Consider the following 26,487-nt stretch of genomic DNA (forward strand, 5'->3'; position numbering starts at 1 on the left):
TCCAAACTCCCACCAAAATTTAATAAGTAAAAGCAAACATTGAAGTTTGGAGTATATCCTATATATATATATACATATATGTGCTTCTGTATGTTGCCACACAATGACATTTACTTTGTTTTCATTGTCTGTAACTTTATATTCTAAGCTACGTAGATAGGTCTGGTTAGTTTAACTGTTGTTCAGCCCAACTTAGCTCTGCATCACACACATAGAACTCACTCAAAACATGTTGGTGGTTTAACTGAGTCTGAAATGCTAGGTTCTGTCTCCAAAAGAAAAGAGAGGCAGGTTTGTATCATGTACTGTCACCTGTTTTGGAGAGAAATTCATCATCTTAATCAGAATGTTAAATCTTTATGTAATAAAATATTGAGATTTGGAATCATAACAACATTATACACATAGATAAGCTAATCAATTCACTAGAGCATTTGATGGAGTACTTGGGAAAAATTGGTATGTTGTGAGTTAATGCACTTATTTTAGAAAACTAAAATGCCACCATGAATATCATGTAAGGCACACAGCAAAGTTAAGTGAGTTGCCCAAGGTCACACAGCAGGCAAGTGGTAGAATCAGGACTGGAACCCAAGTCTCCTGACTCCCAGTCCCTTTCTCTTTTAACTAGGCCACACTAGCCATTTCACATGAAACTATTTTTGCATATAATTTTTCTTGTCAGAGTTAAAGTTTGTTAATGAAGCCAAAAAGAAAAGAGATATCTCTCATAAAGATGGTAAAGTTTTATTTTCTTCCGTTTAGAAGATCCAAATGGGCAAATTAGGTCAAATTCTTTCAGATTTCTATACAAAGAAATAGAAAGACAGCCATATTCTGAAAAAATCTGATTCTTCGATAAGAAGGATGAAATATCAGGATAATATGAAATTGTGATTTGAATTGAAAATTATCAACACCAAAATTTCAAATTTTTAAACTTTATTAGATTCATAATCTTTACAAGACTTCAATGGTTATATGAAAAATCAAGTCATGATCAATCAACTTTAAACTATTAAAACTATGCAACTGACCTATTCTCTCTTTTTTTTGCCTCTTTATGAACTATTTCTCTTTACAACCAATCCAATGTTCCCCAAATCCCTTCCAGGACAACAGCACTATCAGTCTATTCTGATGCAGATGAGAGCAGTGGATTGCTGCCAGCAACACAATTTTGTCATGGGTAACTAAGGAACTTTCCCCAGAAATGATTGAATTTCACCTTACCTACTTATAAAGTTCCCTGGAGATCTTTTAAGAGCAGGACTCTTATCTGTATTTCAGTTTCTCAAAGGTCATAACAACAGATGACAAATTGTTTAAATGGTTATAAACCACTATTTTACTGATTGACCCCTTTAGCAATTAGGTTAGGAATCTTTATCAATTAATGTAGAGTGTCAGAAGAAAACAACCAAAATGAAGCTGATAGACAATTAGCTAGCCCTTCTGCCCAATATCATTCATACCACCTGGAAAATGAGGCCTGAAATTTTCAGGTGCATTTGACCAATTAAAAATAAGTTGTCCAATAAAATTCCACTTGTTCAAATTCACTTTCATAATCCAGGTAAGTACCTTGGAAAATTTGCCTTACCAAAGATGTAACACCTTGTACATTCTGTCACTTCTGTGTTTTAAACAACATGTCATTTTGGAAGAGTGCTTGTTCATAATCAAAGCAGTCCTTTATGGAACAATAATAAAATTCAGCTTCTAAACCTTAAACTCTGGCAATTCAGAAATACCATCTGCAGTGTTTTCACTCATTAAAGGGGGCAAAGAACATCTCCAAGTGTAGGTAATAAAGTAACAGAAGAAATTTCTGAAAGTGTTTGAGTGAGCATTTTGGCCAGAACAATTATAGAGAAGCCCTTACCCAATAAAACAATCTACCATTCTCCTAAATTTACATCTAATTTTCAGTAGGCCACATGGCATCTCCCCTTATACCACAAAAGCAGTCAAAGCAAAAAGGAGAGAGATCCAGCAATCAGAAGAGCCCACAGTCCTTCAGATTTTCTTTGATTATTATATCCGTAACTGCATCAAAAACAAATCTGACATTCTGGGTGTCTGTGGCGCAGGTCATATGACAATATATCTCCTTATCTTCTTTTTTTAAATTTAGGTTGACGAACTGGTTCTTGATATAATTTCCTGCATCTTCAAATGTGTTGGGGCCTATATGGAAGAAAGAAAGAAACGTGACCTAAAAGTTGATCGTTAAGGCATTGCAGGAGAATGAATAATTTTTTTTTTTGAAGTCAAAGCAAGTTCCTATTTTGGGAATTTGAATCACTATAGTGTTGATTAGACATCTACATATACAAAGTCCCTTAGCTTGTGAGCCCCATGTGGCAGGGGGACTGTGTCCTGTCTGATTACCTTGTATCTACTCGAAGCAACATAATAATAATGTTGGTATTTGTTAAGTGCTTACTATATGCAGAGCACTGTTCTAAGCACTGGGGTAGATACAAGATAATCAGGTTGTCCCAGGTAAGGCTAACAGTTAATCCCCATTTTTACAGATGAGGTAACTGAGGCCCACAGAAGTGAAGTGACTTGCCCACAGTCACGCAGCTGACAAGTGGCAGAGCCAGGATTTGAACCCATGACCTCTGGCTACCAAGCCCGGGCTCTTTCCACTGAGCCACGCTGCTTCCCAAGGGCAGAAGCAGTGGATAGTAGCCTAGCCTAGTGGATACAACATGGACCTGAGAGTTAGAAGGACCTGGGTTCTAATGCCAGCTCTGCCACTTGTCCGATGTGTGATCTTGGGCAAGTTACTTAACTTTTCTGTGCCTCGGTTCCCTCATCTATAATTTAGGTTTTCAAACTGTCAGCCCCATTTGGGACAGGGACTGTGTTCAACTTGATTAGCTTCTCTCTACCCCAGTGCTTAATATGGTGTCTGGCACATAGCTTCTAATAGGTTAAAAAAACCGCACTCTAATAAGAATAAGAAGAGTATACTAAAAAAAAAAAAAAGCCCTTTTCTGTTACTCTGTCTCTGCCTCTGTGTATTGCTGTCTCTCCCTCTCTATCCCTTTGTGAATCACTGTGTGTGCCTCCCCCTTAATGAATGAATGCATGCTCAAAGAATTACACCGATTGATTGAGTCCCTATCTGTTTCTGCCTCTTGTCTTCTTTCATCCTCTCCACCCATTTTCTTGGTCCAGAGACTCAAGTTCTTGCCCTTGTCACATGCCAAAAAGATGGTCACTTGACCGTGAACCCCAGTCAGTGCAAGAATCCTACTTTGCTTCTTATGAATCGGGAATATTTCTGTTGTATGCTTCTGAGTGCTTAGTATAGTGCTTTTCAAACAGTAAGCACTCATTAACTATGATTACTGAAACCAAACACTCATTAACTGCCAGGAACTTTGCAGTGTTTGGGTAAGGGTGCAGCATCTTTAAGATCCGTTATCTTCTGAGACTCCCCCGCCCCTCAAATCCAGGCTACAGTGGGCACCCTGTATGAATGGAGGAACTGTCGTTGCTGCCACTTGGCAGGGGAATGACCCAGAAGTTTTCCTGAAGTCAGTCATTAGGGCTCTCTAAAATCCCTGGATCACTGGACTAGACGAAAGGGGTCACTCAGGCAACCTTTAACAAATTCCTGCCTGTCTGAGATCGTATCCTAGTTTTGACTCCTGAGCAGCTCCAGAAGTAGTGGGTTAGACAGCTGATGCCACAGACTTCCTAGAAAGATGTAAGTTCCAACAGTTTGTTCTTCTTATCTGCCAGGAATTTACAATTTTGAAATAATGTCCACATAGCTACGGGTGTCCATGTTGGGACAGAAGAATTCTGGATTAAGTCTTCTCTGGGTTCAGGGGTATTAGATTTTGTGGGTCTCCTGCATATAAGTATTTTTTCTAAATTAGGCTCTGATTACAATTCTAGCTATACCATTAATGTTCTAGTAAATATAAAACAGTTCTCTAGCTAAATTTCAGTCATAAGCCTTGTAGAATACTATTTTAATTCAAAATAATAATGACCCTGACAGTATTTGGTTCACATGCAGTACATGCTAATGTACTAGTAAACATATAACAGTTTGCTGTCTGTATTTCAGTCTTCAGGCATGTAGAATATAGTTTTAATTTAAAATAATAATGACAGTGTTTGGTACTTGTATAGTTTGTGAGTTAGTCAATCATATTTATTGAGCACATTGTGTGCGGTGTACTGTACTAAGTGCTTGGGAGAGTACAACAATAAAAAGACACATTCCCTACCCACAACAAGCTTACAGTCTAGAGTGGAGAGTGCCACAGACTGTGTTAAATGCAAGAGTAGATATAATATTACTTTCATCAGCTACTCTGTATTCTAAACTGCACAGCATTTATTTTATATGTATATGTTCATGTATATAAGTATAGGCCATGCCTATTCAGCTTCCCCAAAATCAGACCAGTACTGTCCAGCTGCCAAACAATTTCATCATCTGCATTTGATTGTCCAAATAGACATTAGTTTGGAGCCAGGGGTCAGTGTTGCCTGATGGGATTTGGGCCAAATTAAAGATTTCCACCACAATACCCCATCAATTTCAGCACTTACATTTGTTCCATCTATTTCTCTCCCTTTAGCTTATGGAGAAAAGAATATACTTGAAAGTGAAGATTTGACAGTTATTTCATACTTTTGATCAATTAAGAGGAACAGAGAGATCTTTCAGGCCTATATCCTACCTCGGGGAATGAAAAATGCATTTTAACATTGAACTGCATTAATCAAATTCCTATATAACTGTCCAGGTACCACTTCCTTTTGCCTGATCAAACACCGCTCCCCACCCACCAAGTCTAGAGAGTTGACATCTTTGCCTTATGATACACTCATAGGGGAAGAGTTTCAGTTACACATTATGCAATCATAAAATGACTCCAACTGATAATCAATCAGTAGTTTTAATGAGCACCTACAGTGAGTAGAACAAACTGGGAAGAACATTGTAGAGTTAGTAGACAAAATTCCTCAAAGCGTTTACAACCTAGCAGTTCAGATAGACGCTGAAATTATTTACAGATAGGTGGAAGAAGGTAATGTGGGTTTATAGGTAAACAAGTGCTCAAGTAATAGAATATGTCAGTGGATATATACAAAAGTTCTGTAGTTGGTTATGAGAATTGAATGTGGCAAAGAAGTGCTGATTTATTAGTGATAATGTTAACTTTGTTATTCTTTAAGCATTTAATATGGCCCAAAGCACAGTGATGGCCGGCACATGGTAAGCATTCAATAAATATCACTGATTGATGGGTCCCCCATCAATTAGGATTTTCAGCTATACAATCACCTCGGGATAGCTAATCAAATTCATCTACAAATATAGTAACTGTCATACAATAGCTTCATACCCATCTATATGAATGGTCTAGAAAAGCCTTACCTTTGTATTCTGGGAAGCAAATACTGAGATGAACCTTTGTTATTTTATCTTTGAAGAGGTCTTTCTTATTGAGAAACAGGACAATGGATGTGGTAGCAAAGTACTTGTGATTACAGATGCTGTTGAACAGATGAAGGCTCTCATGCATTCTGTTCTGAAAATATTAAAATTTGAGGAAAAAAAGAGATTTTTAACTGTCCCCTACCAAGTATTGGATATATGTGGGAATAATAAATACTGAATGGATATTTATCCTTTAACACTGCCATCATGCAGAGGAACGACTGGGATACTAGGGGACATTTTAAAACTTAACAACCTCCTTACAGTTTATTTTCTATCGGGACTCACCACTTCTTCATCTTCCACCAGCACCATGTCATAGGCACTGAGGGCTGCACAAAAGATGATGCAGGTCACTCCTTCAAAGCAGTGGATCCATTTCTTTCTCTCTGACCTCTGCCCACCAACGTCAAACATCCTTTTTTTTCCCCCAAAGAGAAGGATCAGATAAAGAAGGAGACATATACATCTTCAAAAATGACATAAAGCTGCAAGAGGGGAAATAGTACCACATTTGATCTGCCCAATCCACTGGAGGCATTGGCATCACGAGGCCTGATATGAAGATGGTTGCCATTTTTTTAAAAAGACAAAAATATACCAGAGCCCAAAAAGGGCTGTTTCAGTTTGCCTGTGGACTCTAAAATATTTCCCTATTAATCAATCGTATTTATTGAGTGTTTACTACTAGTACTAATAATAATAATCGGATTGCAAGCTCCTCAAGGGACTTTTACTCCATTGGACACTCCCAAGCCCTTATTAAACTTCTCTTTGCACAATAGCTTCAACCCATGCTATAGATTGCTCGATTGATTGATTGACTGACTTAATTTGGAAAGTGGCAGGATCATTTCATTTCATTTCCTCAAAACCAGCAAAATATTGAAAGATCTTCGTGAAATTCACCTGAGGCAGGACAGGACAATAAATTGTACTAAATACCCCTCTGTAAAATAAATTACCTCACAGCACAAACTCTCACTGATTGTAATTTCCTCAACCTTTAATAAAAAAGGGAAATATCTAGTCTAATTCCTCTCATGGTCAGGAAGGCTGCACTCTCATACCTGAAATGCAAATCCTTGAAGGAGAATTGGGTTTCAATGATCCCCGTGGTTTTTACTCTCGAGCGCAGCACATCTTGTTCATTGGGAAGATATCCAGGGGCGGTTAGTCTGTCCAAGTCATTGAGGTAACTAAGGAAAATGAGTGCATTATTTCTCACTTTATTTGTAGAACAGAACTAATAGAGGAGAAACCATTAAACCTAAACAAGATCTCAGTTACACTTAGTTCTAGACACCTTAGGCTTAGATCAAGATATTATCACCAATCATTTGTGAAAGCTGAAAGTGCATCTCAGCAATAGACAGTAAGCATTCATTTAGAAATCAGAGGAGCCTTTATTCACTTCATGAAGGAAGTATAGTCTGTAAGTTCATTGTGTGCAGGTAAAGTGTCTGTTTATTGCTATACTGTACTCTTCTAATCACTTTGTAAAGTAGTCTGCACACAGTAAATGCTCAATAAATATAACTGACTGAAAAGCAAAATCATTAGTTTGATCAGCATGTAGAAAACTCGTGGGCAGAAAATCATTTAATTGAGTTTTCCGGGGTTGCTTCTTTTTCGGAAATGCCATGTTAAGAATGAAACATTCATTCTGACCCTGTCCACATGGAGATAAGACTTGTCTTCAATATCAACCAGTCAATCATATTTATTGAGTACTTATTATGCACAGAGCACTGTACTAAGCACTTGGAAGGGGAAAATACAACAGAATTAATGGACATGTTCCCTGCCCATAAAAAGCTTACCATGCCACAATGAGCTCACTTTGTGAGAAGAATGTTGCCCAATTCCATAATCATGTTCTTTCCTACACATGCATTGAAACCATGCATTACAGCAGGATTGAATCCATTAGCGCAATATGTGGAGTTACTGAAAAATACTGGACAGGATTTTGTAGTATTTGCAGTGATTTTAAAGGAGACCACTTTGAAAATGGAAGACTGATCACTGCTGGTTAGAGGACTTCAAGCTAAAGTCAGTTTGAATAGGGACGCTTAAAATTATTTCACAAAGGCAAAATAAGAGCATACATGTACTTTTGTGATTCTTAAGATCCAATAGCTCTGGCCCACAGAGAAAAGATGTTACAGCATCCTTGTGGGAATAAACTTTACTCATCTGCTTTCAAGAACAGTGCCACATAGAAGACCAGAGCTAAAGTTTAGGGTTTAGGAGCCTCTCAAACAAACCTCCATCATATATGGTCAGAAGGTATTGGGGAGGAAGTGAAGTGGTTGGTATAACTATATTTTCACCATGAACCATAGGATATTTAGCAATTTATGACTGGATCCATTATACTGCGAACTTCCCAAGGGCAAGGATTGCAGCTTTTATTTGTATATATGTATGTATGTTTGCTTATATGTACTCCAAGGTCAGAATAAAGAGATCTGTAAGTGGACATTCAGTGCTTTGCTCTGCACAGAATGGAATAGCCCATTATTCTCCTTAGCACACAGTGGTCATTCAGTACAGAGTTCTGCTCACAGTTGATGCCTATCACTAGATTAATCCCAGTTCCTGGCACACATTTATCATGGTCTGGAATCAATAGGCTTATGATTAAATTGAGGAAGACACAGTCTCTAAATGGTCTACCCTCTGCCCAGGAAATCAGTCTCAATCTGAATGGGTGGAACTTGACTTTGGTACACTATGCTGTCTCTTTAAAATAAGGGTAGAGTTGTCCTTCCATTCCAAGATGATGTTGTTGAAGGTGGGTATGGATCTATGAATTTGACTGTTGTTGAAAGTTGTTGTTGTTTTGCTGCTTTCCCACGACAGTATAATATACCTTTCCTGGCCCTTTGGTATTTGGGATAAGCTTTGTTTCATACCAACAGTGCTGTTGAAGGTTTTTTTTGCTGTATCTAAGTATTTCTGAGAACAGACGGGGACTACCTAGGACTTTAGTTAAAGAATGGAAGGGGATGAGGGTAAAGGGATACCCTAATAGCAGGATGTGAATTTAAGTTGTTTTTACCACAGTGGGGATGGTTTGGACAGAATCATCCTCACTCCCTCTCCCAATCCCACTGAACCCATTAGCGCGCATTGCTTGCTAGAATGAAGAGTGCTTTTTTAGGTGATTTACATATATCCCAGAGAAACAGCCCTGAAAACCCATTAAGAAACATTTTCATTTGCATGCATAACAAATGGAGACATGGAAACTCCGAAGTGATGCATGAAATAATGACATTTGCCTAGGAGCCTGTTTCTTTTAATATACAAATACAGGATTTGGGTGTCCAAATCTAAGGGTGTTAGACTAGGCTCAAAATAGATGGTCTCTGAGAATTTGCCTGAGTGAGTTTTATATTCCTAATTTACCTTTCCACACCTTCCTTTTCTAAGCCCTTGCTGAGCAAAAGCAAAGTTTCTATGGACCATGAAAGAAGACTGTAGGAGTTAATGAAATGAGGAGTTTGCCTCTATTGTTAATGACAGCAATTGATATTTTGAGCAGTATCTAATCCTGCAACCTTTCAGACATTTGCATAAATCTACTGGAAGTGAACCTGAATCTTTCTTTTACACTGCACAATAAGCATCTTTCCAGAAATTTAGAAATTAGATTATCTTGAAAAGGATGAATGGGCATTACATGAATCAGAGGACTTAAGCAGAGGCTTCTCATTAGAGGTGTTTCCACATTATATTGCTAGAGTTGGAATCAACTCCCCAAATCTTCATTTTTCATCAACAAGGACATTCATAATGCAATAGGTATTGTCTTAGTCATTTTCTATTAAGGCCAGAATTTGAATACAGTCAAAATGAATTAAACCAGTGTAAACATGCTATATTCATATTTCCTGGAAGAATAAATAGAGGAAAAAGTGAGACCCCAAAAAAACCCAAGATCAAATCCAGATTTAGCTCTTATTTTTCTCTGTCCTCAACCTCTTCCTAAAAAAGAAAAAGTATTTTTTCTGTGTCAACTGTGGACTTCCTTTAATGTGATTTGATTGATTGGTCTCTTTTTCACATATCTACCTCACTGCTATCAAGGCAGCAACCACTGTCTCCCTCTAGATCTTTCTCTTCACATTTTCCAGCTAGAATTGGGGCTGGATTGAATTCACTTACTAAGCAGCAGAATCACTGAGCTGATATTCTGAGGCACGTTTGAAGCAGGCCTGGATTCCAGAGTCTCTCCAGAGACGCTTCATCCTTTCCGCCAGTTCGGAAGTCATGGTGCCATCTTCTAAGGTGTTTGCCATCATGCCGAGCTGCTTTTCATCTTCCTAAAGTGTGATTTCAATAACAAGAAGAAAACTCTGCTGGGTTTTATTCATAAATAAATTATAATAAGCACTTAGTACAGCATTCTAAGCTACATCCACTATTCCTAGTGGATAGAGCACTGGCCTGGGAGTCAGAAGAAAGCATACGTGAATGCTATGTGACCTTGGGCAAGTCATTTAACTTCTCTAAGACTCAGTTACCTCATCTGTAAAATGGGGATTAAGACTTTGAGCCCCATGTGGGACAGGGACTGTGCCCAACCCGATTTGCTGGTATCCACCCCAGTGCTTAGAACAGTGCCTCACATATAGTAAGTGTTTAACAAATACCATTTATCATTATTGCTGTTCTGCACATTTTCAGTACTCAATAAATACTGTTGATTGATTGATTGTTTCTGACCCAATAGACTATAAACTCCTTAAGGGCATGAACTGACAACACTATTACATGTTCAAGAGTCTAATAGAGTTTGGGTTTTTTTGATGGCATTTGTTAAGCACTTACTATGTGCCAGGCACTGTGCTAAATGCTAGAGTAGATACAAGCTAATCAGGTTGGGCGCATTCCCTGCCCCACATGGGGCTCACAGTCTTAATTCCCATTTTACAAATGAGGTAACTGAAGCACAGAGAAATGGAATAACTTGCCCAAGGTCACACAGTAGAAAATAGATGGAGCTCTGACTAGAACCCAGGACCTTCTGACTTCCAGGGATGTGCTCTACTAGTCCCTGCTCCTCCTCACATTGTAATCTCTGCACATTGTAATCACTCAACAAATATTGATAAAGATGATAATTATGAACAATGAAGAAAGGCCAACATTTTCTTCCCACTTCATACTCACTGCACTTTGGGGATTTCCATATTCAATTCCTAATGTTGTCATGGCCTTCATGATCGCCAAAATAGATTGCAGTATATTGCTGTAAACAACTGCTTTGTACTCCATGCATTCTTGCTCTGTGTAGCCATTCTTATGGATAATTCTGGCATTTAATTAGAGAAAAGACTTTTATGACTTTTATACACTTTAAAGAATGAGTTTTATTCAATCAATCGGTTTTACTTACTGATTTACTGTTATTTACTTTATTTGCAGAATCCTGTTCCAAACATGGAATTTTCTTTCAAAAAAATCATTGGTATCAGAGCATACCAGGGGTATCAGTTCAAATGGGAAAAATACCATCTCTGACCCACTTCATATTGTTCTTAAAATTATTTATTTCAAAACATTTTTGTTTGTAAACTTCCCAGTCTTATCTGAGGGGATGCTGAAAAGACTATGTATCCTTGTGGTAGACGTCTATATAAACAACCTATTTGAAAGTAGGAAATAATGGAAGTTTGCACTGAAATCTCCTGCCAATGACTTGCTGATTCTAAAAAAAGGCATGGTTAGTGAAGCATTTACAGTAATGGGCAGTACAATACCTACAGGAAATAAGTGTAATAGATTATTCCTTATCCCAACAGTCAAGATATTTTGGAAATTATATGTGTACGTGTGCTTCCAATTTTAAATGTTATGTGTTTGTCTTTGGTCTTGACAAAAACATTCACTTGGGTTCTGTTGTTAAATCCTTTGTTGTTGTTTAATATGTGGGCATGTGGGTGCATTGGTCTTGTAACACATTCAGGGACAAAATCATTTTTTGGTTAAACCTTCTCCACTTGACTCTGGGAATGAGTTATGTATTTTTGTACCCAGGCAAATTTCACAAACCTTATTTTCATGGATGAAGGAGTATATTGGAATATGGAGAGGTTTTTTTGTTTTGTTTTGTTTTTTTGGTGAGGGGGAGATAATGTTCATGGCAGGAGCAATGTTTGTAGTCTTACCCTCAACCTATTGAGTACTTAACTATATATCTTCAAACTCTGTTCCTTTGCCTTACCGATAATTAACTTTAGAGTCTATTTTCCTTGCTGGATTGTTAGATGCTTGAGTTTGGGAATCATGTTTACTAACTACTGTATACCGGCCCAAGCATTTAGTAGCAGCAATTAGTGGCATTGAGAAGCAGCATGATGAAATGACTACAGCACAGGCCCAGAAGTCAGAATGTCATAGGTTCTAATCCCGGTTCCTCCACTTGTGTGCTGTGTGATCTTGGGCAAGACACTTCACTTCTCTGGGCCTCATTTATCTTGTTTGTAAAATGGGGATTGAGACTGTGAACCCCATGTGGGACAGGGACTGTGTCCAACCTGATTTGCTTGTATCCAACCTAGCGCTTAGTACGTGCCTGGTACATAGTAAGTGCTTAACAAATACCATTATCATTATCGTTATTATTTAGTACAATCCTGTGCATAAGTGCTCAATAAATAGCAATGATCGATTGATTGCATCTGGGCTCCACTGCATCAGAAGTCAATTAACAGCATACAGGGAACTAAATTGTAACTGTTCACTATTAAAATTCAGTTTTCTGTGGAACACTAGTGAATTTCTGTTCATTAATGGGCTGTGTTCAATAATGGACTGTGTCTAATCTGATTAATTTACATCTGCCTCAGTGCTTAGTACAGTAGGTGTGATGCAACAGTGCTCAGTAAATACCACAATCATTACTATTGTTTTGACTCACTCTCCGTGCAAGACTTATGAGAATGCAAATACCCAGTGCTGTGAACCAGTCGCTGAACAGTTATTGTGAATGGTTTTCCTTTTACTACATACAGCTTTATAACTGCTAGTATTTTTTTTTTAATTTTCAACCATAAACCTTCTTAACTTTACCCTCTTGCTCCCAAGAGCTTTTGATTTTACCAACCACGATTTAATCCATAGTTTTATCTACTTTAAGCTCACTGTGGGCAGGGCATGTGTCTACCAACTCTGTTTTATTGTACTCTCCCAAGTGCTTAGTGCAATGCTTTCCACACAGTGAACACTCAATAAATATGATTGATCGATTATTCACTGCAAGTATTTTTGGCATCTCAATGTAGTGGTGGAAGGGAAAACTGGGAGAAGATTGTCTAATGTCTAAATATCCAGTTTGTAGGAAATTGAGCTAAATGGAATAAAGTGTACCTACTTCATTTGCTTCACAATGGTGCTTTTCCCTGATTCTCCAGCACCTGAAACAAGAACAGTCATTATCAGTGGTGCTATTTAAAGACAAAGGGATAGTAGAGGAAACTGCTTAGCACAATGCTCCGCACACTGTAGATGCCTAATAAGTATCAAGAAGGTATTTACTAAAACAGGTAAAATAAAACCAGCAAAGAATCAGCCCCTGACAAGATGAGGGAGAGGAGGACTCTAATATGAATCATTAATTTATAATATATGTTTTAATGATATGTGTATATGTACTGTGAATTCATTTCTAACTCATGTAATCTCTTCTGTATTCTATATCTTAGGCTCTGCTGTTTCATCAGTTGATGTCTTTATATCTACCTGATTAGTAAACTCTTATAGGGCAATCAAACAGAAGTATATGTTGAGCACTTCCTCTGTGCAGAGCATCTAACTAAGCACTTGGGAAAGTTCAATAGAACTAGTAGACATGATCCTGCTCTGGAAGGGTCTTACATTCTAGCCAAGTCTTTTTATTTCTTCTCTGTGGTTTCATGCTTTAAGTATTTTATTCAATCAGTTAGAGCATTCAATAAATATTGTTAATGAAATTGAAAAATATAATAATGATAACAGTGATGGTGATAATGATGGGGATGAGAAGGATGATGATGATGGTGCTAATGATGATCAAAGAAGAATAAACTGGGGTTTCACTAAACATGGCTTTTTTTATGTTTCATTTTGCATTAGAAGATTGTATAATGTAAAACATGACATGATTCTAGGAAGTATAGACATTTCTAGCTGCATTTTTCTAATTCCTCAATATAAATACTGGAAGATAAGTGTGCATAACATCACAGAGTATCTTTTTCATGGTTAATATAAGGATCAGAATTCCAGACCATATTAAAAATGCTGATATCCCTCATCTGGAAAAATAAAACATTGTGTTTGTGAGATCATAGCTGATTTTCTGAGAGTTCAGCTTTATTTAGAAAGTCCTTGTTTTTCTTGTTTATTTCTTGCGATTTTGAGAAATGCTTGAGCTCTGTGCGGGGACCAGGTTTAATTTGGGAATATGTCTACTCTATGGCTTTTAAATCAAAGGGTAAGGTTTAGTCCTCACTCTTGATTATCTATTGGATAAGAGTCACTGGAAACCTGACTCTAAAGACCAGTAGAATGAAATGTTCATCCAAGATCTTTAATCTTCATTGGCATTTTGAAGCATACTACCTATCCTGTTGGTGTATAATATATAATTGTTGGCTGATAAATTATTGTTCGAGATAAATTACATTAATACTTGTGGAATTTATTATTTACTATGTAATAATAATAATGTTGGTATTTGTTAAGCGCTTACTATGTGCCGAGCACTGTTCTAAACGCTGGGGTAGACATAGGGGAATCAGGTTGTCCCACGTGGGGCTCACAGTTTTAATCCCCATTTTACGGATGAGGGAACTGAGGCACAGAGAAGTTAAGTGACTTGCCCACAGTCACACAGCCGACAAGTGGCAGAGCTGGGATTCGAACTCATGAGCCCTGACTCTAAAGCCCGTGCTCTTTCCGCGAGCCACGCTGCTTCTCGTGTATTAAGTGGTGTATTATGTATTATGTATTATGGTGTATTATGTATTAAGTGGTGAGGTAGATATAGATAATCAGATTGGATGCAGCCTCTCTGCCTAAATGGAACTGACAGTCTGAGAGGGAGGAAGAACAGGCATATCATCCCATTTCCCAGATGAAGAACCCGAGGCAAAGGGAAATTAATGACTTGTTCAAGGTCACAGAGCAAGCCAGTGGTAGAGCTGGGATTAGAATCTGGATCTTCTGCTTCCCAAGCCTATAAACTTTCCTCCAGACTGAGATATGGTCCTTTTTTTTCAGATTGAAATGAATTCTGACTTGAGAGATGGGAAAGGGGAATAGATAATGTCAAATTTAATCTATAATGTGTTGAAATATACCTCAAAGCAATTGGCAGAGATCCCTTTTCTTGTAAATATAGAGTTCCAACTTTAATTTATCTTCACTCCCTGGGGTATAGATACAGATCCTGTAAAGTTTTCAGGTCAGTATGCTTCCTCATCAGCCATATGGAAATAACTTCCTCTTTAAGCAATTACCGTTTGGATCATCACTAGAGCTAATTTGCCAGAGAAATAGTAGAGTGGGTTAGTGGAATGAGCATGTCTGAGAGTCAGAGGATTTGCCTGTGGGACTTTATGTAAGTCATTTAACTTCTATGTGCTTCAGTTACCTCATCTGTAAAATGGGGATTAAGACAGTGAGCCCCACATGGGACATGGACTGTGTCCAACCTGAATAGCTTGTATCTAACCCAGTGCTTAGTATAGTGCCTGGCACAGAGTCAGAACTTAGCAAATATCACTGAAAAAAAATGTTATTTCCATCCTTCCTAGCCTGTAACATCCCATCTTTGTTAGTTTCTCAGCTCCTGATCCCTTCACACCTTCCCTCTATTTTAACTGTATTTTTGAAAGATATATTTTTGGGCAGCAAATGTTGTGGAAGTCACTGCTACACCCACTGCTGCTGCTGTGCCCTGGCTGCTTTTTATCCAATGGTTTTTACCCTCTAGGCCACAAAATCAGGGGGCAGAGTATGGAGTTAGACTGATGGGTAAATGTCAAGGTTTAGAATTTTTAGTTATATATAAGGAGGGGGAACTGTACAGATCTGGGTCCCATTAGAAATTGTCATTTGGATTAGGCTAATAATTATAATAGTAATTGTGGCATTTGTTAAGCATTTACCATGTGACACTGTACTGAGTGCTGAGATGAATACAAGTAATTTGGGTTGGACACAGTCCCTTTCCCAGAAGGGGTTTATAGTCTCAATCCCCATTATACAGATGAGGGAACTGAGACCCGGAGAAGTGAAGTGACTTGCCCAACATCACAAAACTGACAAATAGCAGAGCCAGGATTAGAACCCAGGTCCTTCTGGCTAAGACGTGTGCTCTTTCCACTAGGCCGTGCTGCTAATCTGGAAAGAGCACGGGCTTTGGAGCCAGAGGTCATGGGTTCGAACCCCAGCTCTGCCACTTGCCAGCTGTGTGACTTTGGGCAAGTCACTTAACTTCTCGGTGCCTCAGTTCCCTCATCTGTAAAATGGGGATTAAGACTGTGAGCCCCACGTGGGACAACCTGATTCCCCTGTGTCTACCCCAGCGCTTAGAACAGTGCTCGGCACAAAGTAAGCGCTTAACAAATACCAACATTATTATTAATCTGATCCATGAAGTTACTTGGTCACATCCAGGGGTGAAAATAACTGGAACTCACCATTCCTTCAGACAGCTCCAGGTAGGCAGGGAATATGTCTACCAACTCGATCACATTGTACTCTCCCAAACACTTCTTAGTTCAGTACTCCACACACATGAGGTAAGGTCTCAATAAATATAATTTTCTGATTGATTGATTCCCTTGAAAATTGCATTATAGAATAGTTGCACGATCTGGCTCGATCTGGACGTAAGAATCTTTTTTATTTCTCTCAGTTAGCTATTTGAAATATGCTGAGCTGAGGATAGCAACAGTCAGCATGGTATGGGACAGAGTAGAGATGAGGAAGAACTTTGAGGAAAAGGCCCCAAGAGTTAAGCTCATGTCTAGTGGTTATTTTATGGAGAGCTGTCCTTTGTTGGAAAACCACTGAGATCTGGTTAAAGGGATAGCTCTTTGCACAGAATGTATTTTCCACTGAAAATGGGAACCGTTTACCCCTCTGGGTTGTGCTATTTGTTATAGGATTCTAACAAAGTTCTAGAGGGAATTTTCTCCAACTATGGAGACAGTGAGAATACTCTATCAGCACACCAACCTCTCACCTCACCACTGCAGAGAGGAGAATCAGGTTCAGGGCATTCCAAACAAGATAATAAGAGTTTAGTTGCCTTGGTCACCAATTCTGACATTTCTTATTAAGAGCACAGCTTTCCTCAAATGATACATATTCTTAAAATTTTCCTTATTATCTTGAGATTTTGGAGAAAACGTGAAAAAAGAAGTCTTCTCTTAACCAAATCTGAAATGCTTGCTTTCAGATTGTTGTGCTAGCTCACTGGGGTATCAAATCAATGAATAAATTGTATTTCCTGAATGCCTTCTGTCTCATATGAGGTTCACAGTCTAAGGGGGAGGAAGAACAGATATTTTTTAATCCCCATTTTATAGATGAGGAGACTAAGGCCCAGAAAATTTAAATGCTTGCCCGAGGTCACAGCAGGGAAGTGGCAGAGCCAAACTTAGACCCCAAGTTAATAAATCAATCACTGATATTTATTGAGCACTTACTGTGTGCCGAACACTGTACTAAGCTTGGAAGAGTACAATAAAAAAGTATAACAGGGTTGGTAAACACAGTCCCTACCCATAAAGAGCTTATAGTCTAGCGGTCCACTGACTCCGAGTCCTGTGTCAATTCCCCGAGTCCAGTGGTTCGCACTTCAAGGCAGCTATCCAAAAAGTTCTCTAGGGATGATATGGAGTGGCTGAGAAACAGTCTGGCCTAGTGGCAAGAGCAAAGGCCTGGAAGTCAGAAGACCTGGGTTCTAATATCAGCTCTGTTCCTTGTCTGCTGTGTGACCTTGGGCAAATCACTTAGCTTCTCTGTGTCTCAGTTATCTCATCTGTAAACTGGGGATTAAGGATGTGAGCCCTATTTGGAACATGAACTGTGTTCAGCCTGATTACCTTGTATCTACTCAGGGCTTAGCACAGTGCCTATCATGTAATGAGAAGTAAACATATACCATTAAAAAAAAAAAATCAGAGTTTCAAGTAAAAAAAAAATGAGCACAATTTTTCGGTGACTATGTTGAATGACCAATAAGCTTGATGATTTAGAATTTCTAATCTTGTGTAATTAGTATAAAAAACTATGACACATGCTCAATATATGTTTAAGTATGGAGACTAACCGCAAGTTCCTTTCACTTTGCTAACTGTGCTTCACATTTTGGCTGTTAGGCTGCTAAAGAACAGACTACAAATAAACTCTGGATGCATTTTTGTAAGTACAATAATGTTTAAATGGAGCTGATTCATTTAAGTAAATGAATCACAACAAACAGCAACTACATGCAAAGCAGTTTTCTAAATTCCCCCGGGGTCTATAGTGGGAAATACTGTGTCTGCCAGTTGGAAAACAAAGATATGATAAGCATTATGCAAAGCCACTTGATGGCATCTGCCTTTCTTTGGGGATAATTACAATTTTGTAAATAATTAGTTTTGCATCTGGAACTTGCAGAATGTAAGTTTCAAAAAGCTAATTACATTTGGGGAAGTTCTACTATTCTCAAAGTCTCCATGCCTTTTCCACAGTACAGTCAGTGCTTCTGTGATAACATGGCTCTTGTGTTCTTGAAATTTACACCTATCAACTCTATTACATTGTAGTTTCACGAGGGTTTAATACAAAGTGCTTTGCACATAGTAAGCACTCCAATAAATGTCATTAATTGATTCACTGATTGATTGAAGAATCTCTCCTTGAGCTTTATGCCTTGACCAGCCCCACCTCCTTAATATGCTCTATCTACCTGTGCCCCATACCCTGCCCACAGTGAGTTTACAGTCTAGAGGATGAGCTTATATAGAAGACAGATGAGGAATATTATGACCAGGATTCTGGAATTAGAATGAATCAAATCAAAGAAGAACCTAATTTATGAAATGAGAAGTGGAGGGATACCCAGGTATTTAGTGGTTTTTATCTTGTGTTGTGGTCATCGGCCAGGAATATTAGTATTAACACTTAGTACAGTGCTCTGCATAAGGTAAGTGCTCAGTAAATACAATTGAATGCATGAATATTGTCCCAGTTACTTAATGCAACTTCTTAATGTCACAAAGAATCTGGTCTCTACTGATAATATTAAGAAAAAAATGTAATGTAACTTATTACTTAGAAAGGGGTATTGTTTAACAAAGACTAATACCAAGTTCATACATTGTTTTTTAAAAAATATGATTTCCAACATGACAGTAGGTAGTCTTTCAGGTCAATGGTCCTCCCTCTAAATGAATCTCCCACTTCAGGAAGGGAAACAACCTCCCTTTCTCCTGAAGGACAGGGAAATGAAAGCCAGTTAAATTTGCCACTGTGCATTTTCTCTCCCTTTAGATTGTGAGCTGTTTGAGGACAGAGTCCAAGGTTTTTACCTTCACTTAGCCCACCGAGTTTCATTTGAGTTGAGAAAGTTATTAGTCATTAATAGTCCCAGATTTCTGGTACAGTACCGTGCACTCACTGTTCCCATAATAAATCGCACAGATTGACTGAAAATAAATGGAAGCAGTTACAACAAGGTAGGAATTAATTCTTGAGTTCACCTACCTTATATTTAGGTGCACTGAAGCCTTCAAACAAAATTGTTTACCCAATTAAAATCTTTCTTATTTTTGAATATCGAAATTATTCTTAGAGAAAGAGCTAAGGTCTTTTAAATTTAATGACATATTTGAGCATATCCTAGGCTACTGTCTAGGTTGTATGATTGCTCTTTGTGATAAAATCTGAAGCCCTCTGCAGTTATTCCATCTTTGATTTAAAAGGAAGCAATGTTTTCATGTGGCGAGATAACCTTTTTTAAACTGAAGGGTGTCAAGGAGGCTGTGACTATACTGAACCTCTTTCAGTTTGAGTTTTTTATGTGTGTAATTTTAAGGCTATGAGAAGATAGCACTGTTTAAAATTCCATCTGATTATTTATAAATATGAACAGATTTTTCAATCATATTATTGGATGGAGAGTTCTTAGAAATTTGTTGTAAGAATTATTTTTATTAGAGATACTATTTTCTGAAAATAATATTTCTATAACAAATGGTGATGCAAGGTCGTGATAGAAGCTGGCTCCATCACTCGTTAACAAACTCCTGGAAAATCCCCTACATTCCTGAGATTACTGACTTGAATACAATTTTATGGCTATTGACAGATTAAATTTCTAGATATAAACAGCTATTCCTTTGAATTTATAAAATAGGGAAATTCAGATGGGAAGGAAACTCTTAAAGTTTCCAGATATCTGTTTTTAAGTAGAATTCAAGTGGCTGGCCATAACTAAACAAATGAGTGAAATCAGTTTCACTGAGAGGTTGTTAACTGACCCCTTTTTCCCATCAGTGGCAGTCCTAAAGGCCAAGATTGCTGCTTCAGCTGCTTCAGTCAGTAAGCTTGCATTAGCTCTTCTAGTTGAGTCCTGTTCCTCAAGAGTGAATTAATGACCAGGGATGTTGAACATTTTATTTGGATATTGTGACTTTCAAATATCTATGGACTAAATCCTGTAGCCTGTAACTACAGAGCAAAGCCACAGAATACTGCCTCTGAAATGTTGAATAAGTTGAGTAATATAGAAGATTTACAAAGGACAATTATTTTGATTATCTTCTTTATTACTATTCTATTGAAATATTATGTCCTAGTGGAAAGCACATAGGCCTAGGAGTCAGAAGACCTGGGTTTTTTCTAATCCAGGCTCTGCCACTTGTCTCCTATGTGACCTTGGCCATCTTAACTTCTCTGTGCTTCAGTTTTTTCATTTATAAAATTGAGATTAAATTGTACTCCCTCCTAGTTAGACCGTGTGGCCCATGTGAGACAAGGCCTGTGTTCAACCTGATTGTTTTGTATCTACCTCAGCATTTAGTATTGTGCTTGGCACATAGTAAGCGCTTAGCAAATTATCATTATTATTATTATTACTAATTTGACTTTAACTTGGAAATTTTTCATGCAAACTATTAGAGCAAAATCTACTGGCCCAGTGAACCTTCGATATGCACATGCTCCAGACATTAAGAAAGTTGCACCGCTATATTTCTCAAACATTAGAAGAAGAAAACCACAGAACTGCCATTTTGTTTTCAAGCATGGCAGAATGACTAGAGGGCATGTGTTTTGTGTGTGCTTTGGAAGTTAGATTGCTCCATAAAGTTGTTTCAGTCAATCTGCAGGTTTTTAGCTAATAGCAGCTCCAGGGCAGGGAACATGTCTACCAAGTCTGTTGTATTAAACCCTCTCATGCACTTAGTGCAGTCCTCTGCACAAAGTAAGTGCTCAGTGAATACGACTGATCCATTGGTGTTGGCTCAGGGGAATACTATGTTAAACCAATTTTTCCACTCTCAATTCTCTAGCTAGGGATGTGCTCTTCTGCTGTGCCTCTTGACATTATGCATCTATTGGGTGGGGCCAACCTTTCTCATTAACAGGGGTGGAATAGTTATGGAAAACTGAGGAAGAAAATAAAACCTGTTTCCCTCCTCAAGGGATCTTGGTTTTGAAAAGTTCCATGTAAAACTCAGAGGATAGGGAGGGCATGTGGTCATAAACTGAACTTTAAGACAGGAAGGAAAAAAGGATAAAAAAGGGCTTAGGGAAGCAGTATCGCATAGTGGATAGAGAAGCAGCGTGGCTCACTGGAAAGAGCACGGGCTTTGGAATCAGAGGTCATGGGTTTGAACCCCGGCTCTGCCACTTGCCAGCTGTGTGACTTTGGGCAAGTCACTTAACTTCTTGGTGCCTCAGTTCCCTCATCTGTAAAATGGGGATTAAGACTGTGAGCCCCACGTGGGACAACCTGATTCCCTGTGTCTACCCCAGCGCTTAGAACAGTGCTCGGCACATAGTAAGCGCTTAACAAATACCAACATTATTAAAGCATTGTCTTGGGAGTCAGAAGATTATGGGTTCTAATCCCAGTTCTGCCACTTGTCTTCTGTGTGATTTTAGGCAAGTCATTTCACTTCTCTGAACCTGTTACTTTACCTGAAAAATGTGGATTGAGACTGGGAGTCCCACGTGGGACAGGGACTGTGCCCAACCCAAATTGCTTGTATCCACCCCAGCTTTTAGTACTGTGCCTGGCCCATAGTAAGAGCTTGAGAAATGCCATAATTACTATGTGAGCCAGAAGGCTTATAACTGGGCACATTGAACGAACAAAAACGCAAACCACATATGGAAACCCAAATAAAAGTAATTACTGTGTTTCTTGTTAGCAATCCTATTGCTTGTCTTGTTTTGATCAAATGAAAGACTCCCTTTTTGCTGGGTGATTTTTCTCTGTTGCCTGTATGTTTAGACCTGGGTTGCTGTGTGAGTGGATGTGTATTTGCCTCCTAATTGGCAGTGAGTTTGGCCAATTGAAACCTTGGATTAGGTCCCCTCATTCTGACTCTGAGGCAGGCCACATGACTTTCCTCTTGGGATGTGTGGGAGGATAAGAGCCACAATGGGTGTTAAAAAGGAAGAAGTGACCTTTGCCTGTCAGCCAGATGTCATAAATTGTGGCTTCTAAGGAAAGAAAGCTATTTCTCTAACTTTACCAACATCTAGTATTAAGGAATAGAAATAGGCTGATGGCAGCAGATTGAATGTGGAAACTGGCATAGAAAACCATAGAAAACTGGCAGCCTTTAGATAGGATATATTTTGTAAGAGAAGCATCATGGCCCAGTAGACTGAGCACTGGTTCAGGAACTGAAGAACCTGCGTTATAATTCTGGCTCTGCTACTCGCCTGCTGTGTGACCTTGGGTAAACCACTTAACTTCTCTAGGCCTCAGTTTCCTCATTTATAAAATACAATTAAAATACTTTTTCTCTCCTAGACTATGTTTCCCAAGTGGGACAGGGATTCTGTCCCACCTGATTATCTTGTATGTACTCCAGTTCTTAGAATAGTACTTGGTATGTAGTAAATACTTAACAAATGCACAGTTATGAATTAGCAAAAGCACTGTACCCTGTTCACATAGTAGAGAGAAATGAACTTCACAAATTAAATGTAGAGTGGTCTGTCTTATGAAAACTGTAACAATCCATCAGTTAAATATATTATTGAACATTCTTACTCTGCAGAACACTGTACTAAGAATTTAGGAGAGTACAATACAACAAAGTTGGTAGACATGATTCCTCCCTCAAGGTACTTTCAATCTAGTGGGGGAGACAGTCATAATTAAAAAGAGGGGAAGCAGTAGAATATAATGATATGTAGAAGGAGAATAGGGAAGAGAGATGAGAGATTAATCAGGGAAGAGTCCTTTTTAAAAAAGTGGTATTTGTTAAGCACTTTCTCTGTTCGAGGTACTGTACTAAGTGCTGGGGTAGATACAAGCTCATTAGTTTGGACAGAGGCCACATCCAACATGGGGCTCACAGTCTTAATCCCCATTTTACAGATGAGGGAAGTGAGGCACAGAGAAGTGAATCGACTTGCCCAAGATCACACAGCAGACGTGTAACAGAGATGAAATTAGAACCCAGGTCTTTTTGACTCCCAGGCTTGTGCTTTATCCACTAGGTCATGCTCCTTCTCATCTTCTTGGAGGTGATAGGAGTTCAGTAGGGCTTTGATGATGGGAAGAGTGGTGGTCTGTCAGATATGAAAAGAAAGGGAGTTTCATGTAGGAGTTCCATGGAAGCAAATAAGTATAGAGAAGCAGTGTGGCTCAGTGGAAAGAGCCCGGGCTTGGGAGTCAGAGGTCATGGGTTCTAATCCCGGCTCCTCTACTTGTCAGCTGTGTGACCTTGGGCAAGTCACTTAACTTCTCTGTACCTCAATTCCCTCATCTGTAAAATGGGGATGAAGACTGTGAGCCCTACGTGGGACAACTTGATTACCTTCTATCTACCCTAGCTCTTAGAACCGTGTTTGGTACATAGAAAGTGCTTAACAAATACCAACATTATTATTATTATTATTCTCTGTGCCTCAGTTAACTCATCTGTAAAATGGAGATTAAGACTTTGAGCCCCATGTGGGACAACTTGATTACTTTGTATCTACCCAGTGCTTAGAACAGTGTTTTGCACATATTCAGTGCTTAACAAATACCACTATTATTACTATTATTTTTATATGTACATTATGGCTGTGGTGGGGTGAGTGCCCAAGTGTTTAAGGTAAGAACTCAATTGCATAGGTGATGCAGTCGAAAGAGGAAGAGGGTGGGGATCTATCCAGCAATCAATAGTATTAATTTGGCACTAACTGTGTGCAGAGCAGAGAAGTTAACTTCTGAAGGTCACATAGCAGACAGGTGGCAGAGCCAGAATTAGAACCCAGGTCCTTCTGAATCCCAGGCCTGTGCTTTATCCATTAGTCCATGCTGTTTCTCATCCTCTTAGTATGTTTAATGCCTCAAATAGTTTCTCAGATTCACTGCATACTATTTTGGATGGTGTGGGAACAAAAGGAATCGTGGGATTCTGCATACCAAATTTTTGAAGAGAAAGACAGAAGCAGGAACCCTGAATATCTTGTTTCAGAGGGAATTCAAATGAAGTTCCAGAGTTATATTTATCTTCGATATCAAAACACAGGGTTTTCCTCAATTCATGACTTTCCTTTTACCTACTTGATTCATAAGATTCTTGCTTCTTAGTGAACTAAATCCCTGGTATTAGTGATTCCTACTTAGGCTGTTAGTCCCATATAGGAAAGGGATGATGTCCAATCAGATTAATTCGTATCTTTCCCAGTGCTTAGAATAGTGATTGCTACATAGTAAGCACATAAATGCCATCAAAATATCAGGATTTTTTACACTTCTATGTTCTTCTTTGTCCTGTTGATATTTTCCTATGGAGAAAAATCAGGGTTGAAATTTTACCTTGCTACTTGTTTAAAAGTGTGTGAAACACCTGAAATAATGAATTGTTACCATACTCATAAAAACAAAACTTTCACCTTGAAAGCCATTTATTTTGAAAGTCATAAGAGGCAGATTATGCTAGAAGTATGTGTTGATGGGATTCCTTTCTTCCATATATATTTGTGCTCTGAATTGAGCATTGGAAGGAGGGTTATAGTCTCTATATCTTGTGACTGCCTCATCACAAGTCTCAGATGGTTCATTTTTGATTCTTCAGATGTACTGAGAAAAGCATAAGATAGTCAGGTTATCAAATAAGGGACAAATGTTTTGTTTCAACATTGGCTTAGAGAATCATCAGGGAATGGAATCTCTATTATTTTCAAGTTGCTTAACATTAGAATCTATACTTAAAAAACACAAAATATTAAAGAAAAAATACCCCATTTTCCTTGGTATTGCCTTGTTTATCATCTTAAAGCATTTCCTTTTAAGAAATAATCACATACATTAAAATGAATTTCAGGGCTTTTCAGCACAGCAATGGAAGACATTCAGGAAGGCATTTTTTTTCCTCTCTGCAACTCCATGACATTTCAGCAGAAACAAATACCTTTAAAATGTTTCTTACAAATAATAAGACTATGTTAATGTAACCTATTTAAGAGCAGTTGTTTAATCTTATTAAATGGTTAGATTAAAGTACAAAAAGTATGACATTATTTGGAATGTATACTTAAAGTTTTATATGTGTCCAAAATTAATTCTGGAAAATATGTCCTTAAAATACAAAGTGCTCAGTATTGGAGTGTGACCCTGTGGAAAGAGCAAAGACCTGGGAGTCAGAGGACCAGGGTTTGAACCTAGCTCTGCCACTTGCCTTCTATGTGACCTTGGACAAGTCACTTAAATTTTCTTTGTCTCAGTTTCCTCATCAGTAAAATGGGGCTTTGATACCCATTTTCCCTCCTAACTAGAATGTGACCCCCAAGTGGGACTGAATGGGAATGTGTCCAACCTGATTAACCTATCCTTAGTCCAGTCCTAGGCACATAATAAGCACTTAAATGGCACAATTATTACTACTGCATTTGTAAGGGCTCATAATCTTATTCCCATCATCCTGAATCAGGATTATTCTTGATCCACTGACAGTTGCATCTCCTAGATTCAAGTTTTTGCACAAAAAATAAATTGCTGCATGTACATTAAAAAGAAACAGGACAGTAACTGGTTATTCTATTATTGCTTTTCTACTATTCTAAACCTTTTAAGTCAAGTTAGGATCAGTATGAATTGAACACAAATAAACACTCCAAAAATCACCTTTCTGTAGTAATAACAGCAGCTTAGCTCTCTCTTCACACACCAATTTCAACAGTTCAAGTAAATCTCGGTCAAGGCAACTTGAAAAGAAAAGACTCATATTCAACCTCTCCTGACCGTCATTTATTTTAAAGTGCAGATAGAAATGAGTAAAACTGGGCATAGCAGTGCCATGAAGGAGAATTATTTAAATGTTACCTAACAGCAGCAGCTTCACTGTCCTGGCATCCCGGGCTGCGTCTTCCTGAAGTTTCTTTTCAAGTTCTCTTGACCGCTTGGCAGATTCCTTACTCTCCACACTTACTTTGCTCCCCATGTTCTACTTCTTGGTAATGACAAACTGGAGCCCAGCTATAGCCCAAACACCCAGTGTTAGACAAATGCAATACTGAAGTCCAGAATACCCCTTCCGATCACCTGTGCATAGGTGCTGTTTTGACTAAAGAATTATTTTATGATCTGCTGTGAGTGCACAGGGATACAATATCCAAATCTGAATGGAGTTTACAGTATTACATCCTTAGGATATCAGACTAAATTGCTGCAGGCAGCTATCTCATTAGAACATAAACTAGTAAAAAGGCAGCACATAAGAGGAGGAGTGTGTTGGGGGGATATTATCCAGCTTTGAAAATATTTTTCAAGA

General features: G+C 38.4%; 1 protein-coding gene across 1 annotated transcript; it reads right to left on the reverse strand.

Annotated features, from left to right (window-relative positions):
* Positions 1-925: 925 nt before the first annotated feature.
* On the reverse strand, positions 926-26,170 carry GNAT3 (G protein subunit alpha transducin 3). Its single transcript, XM_039913930.1, has 8 exons — positions 26,040-26,170; positions 12,870-12,912; positions 10,667-10,808; positions 9,659-9,816; positions 6,553-6,681; positions 5,771-5,900; positions 5,420-5,573; positions 926-2,190 (listed from the first exon to the last, which is right to left on the reverse strand). Exons 1-8 carry the CDS (start codon positions 26,155-26,157, stop codon positions 2,000-2,002), a joined length of 1,065 nt encoding a protein of 354 aa, XP_039769864.1. The 5' UTR covers positions 26,158-26,170; the 3' UTR covers positions 926-1,999.
* Positions 26,171-26,487: the final 317 nt, after the last annotated feature.

This window comes from Ornithorhynchus anatinus, chromosome 13 (assembly GCF_004115215.2).
Source record: "Ornithorhynchus anatinus isolate Pmale09 chromosome 13, mOrnAna1.pri.v4, whole genome shotgun sequence".
In the NCBI taxonomy this organism is placed as follows: domain Eukaryota; kingdom Metazoa; phylum Chordata; class Mammalia; order Monotremata; family Ornithorhynchidae; genus Ornithorhynchus; species Ornithorhynchus anatinus.

Coding starts and splice junctions, on each gene's coding strand:
- GNAT3 (XM_039913930.1), bottom strand. CDS start 26,157: ATGGGGAGCAAAGTAAGTGTGGAGAGTAAGGAATCTGCCAAGCGGTCA. Junction 10,809..12,869: donor ACCATTGTGAAGCAAATGAA/GTAGGTACACTT, acceptor ATTAAATGCCAG/AATTATCCATAAGAATGGCT. Junction 2,191..5,419: donor TTGCTTCCCAGAATACAAAG/GTAAGGCTTTTC, acceptor TCTTCCATATAG/GCCCCAACACATTTGAAGAT.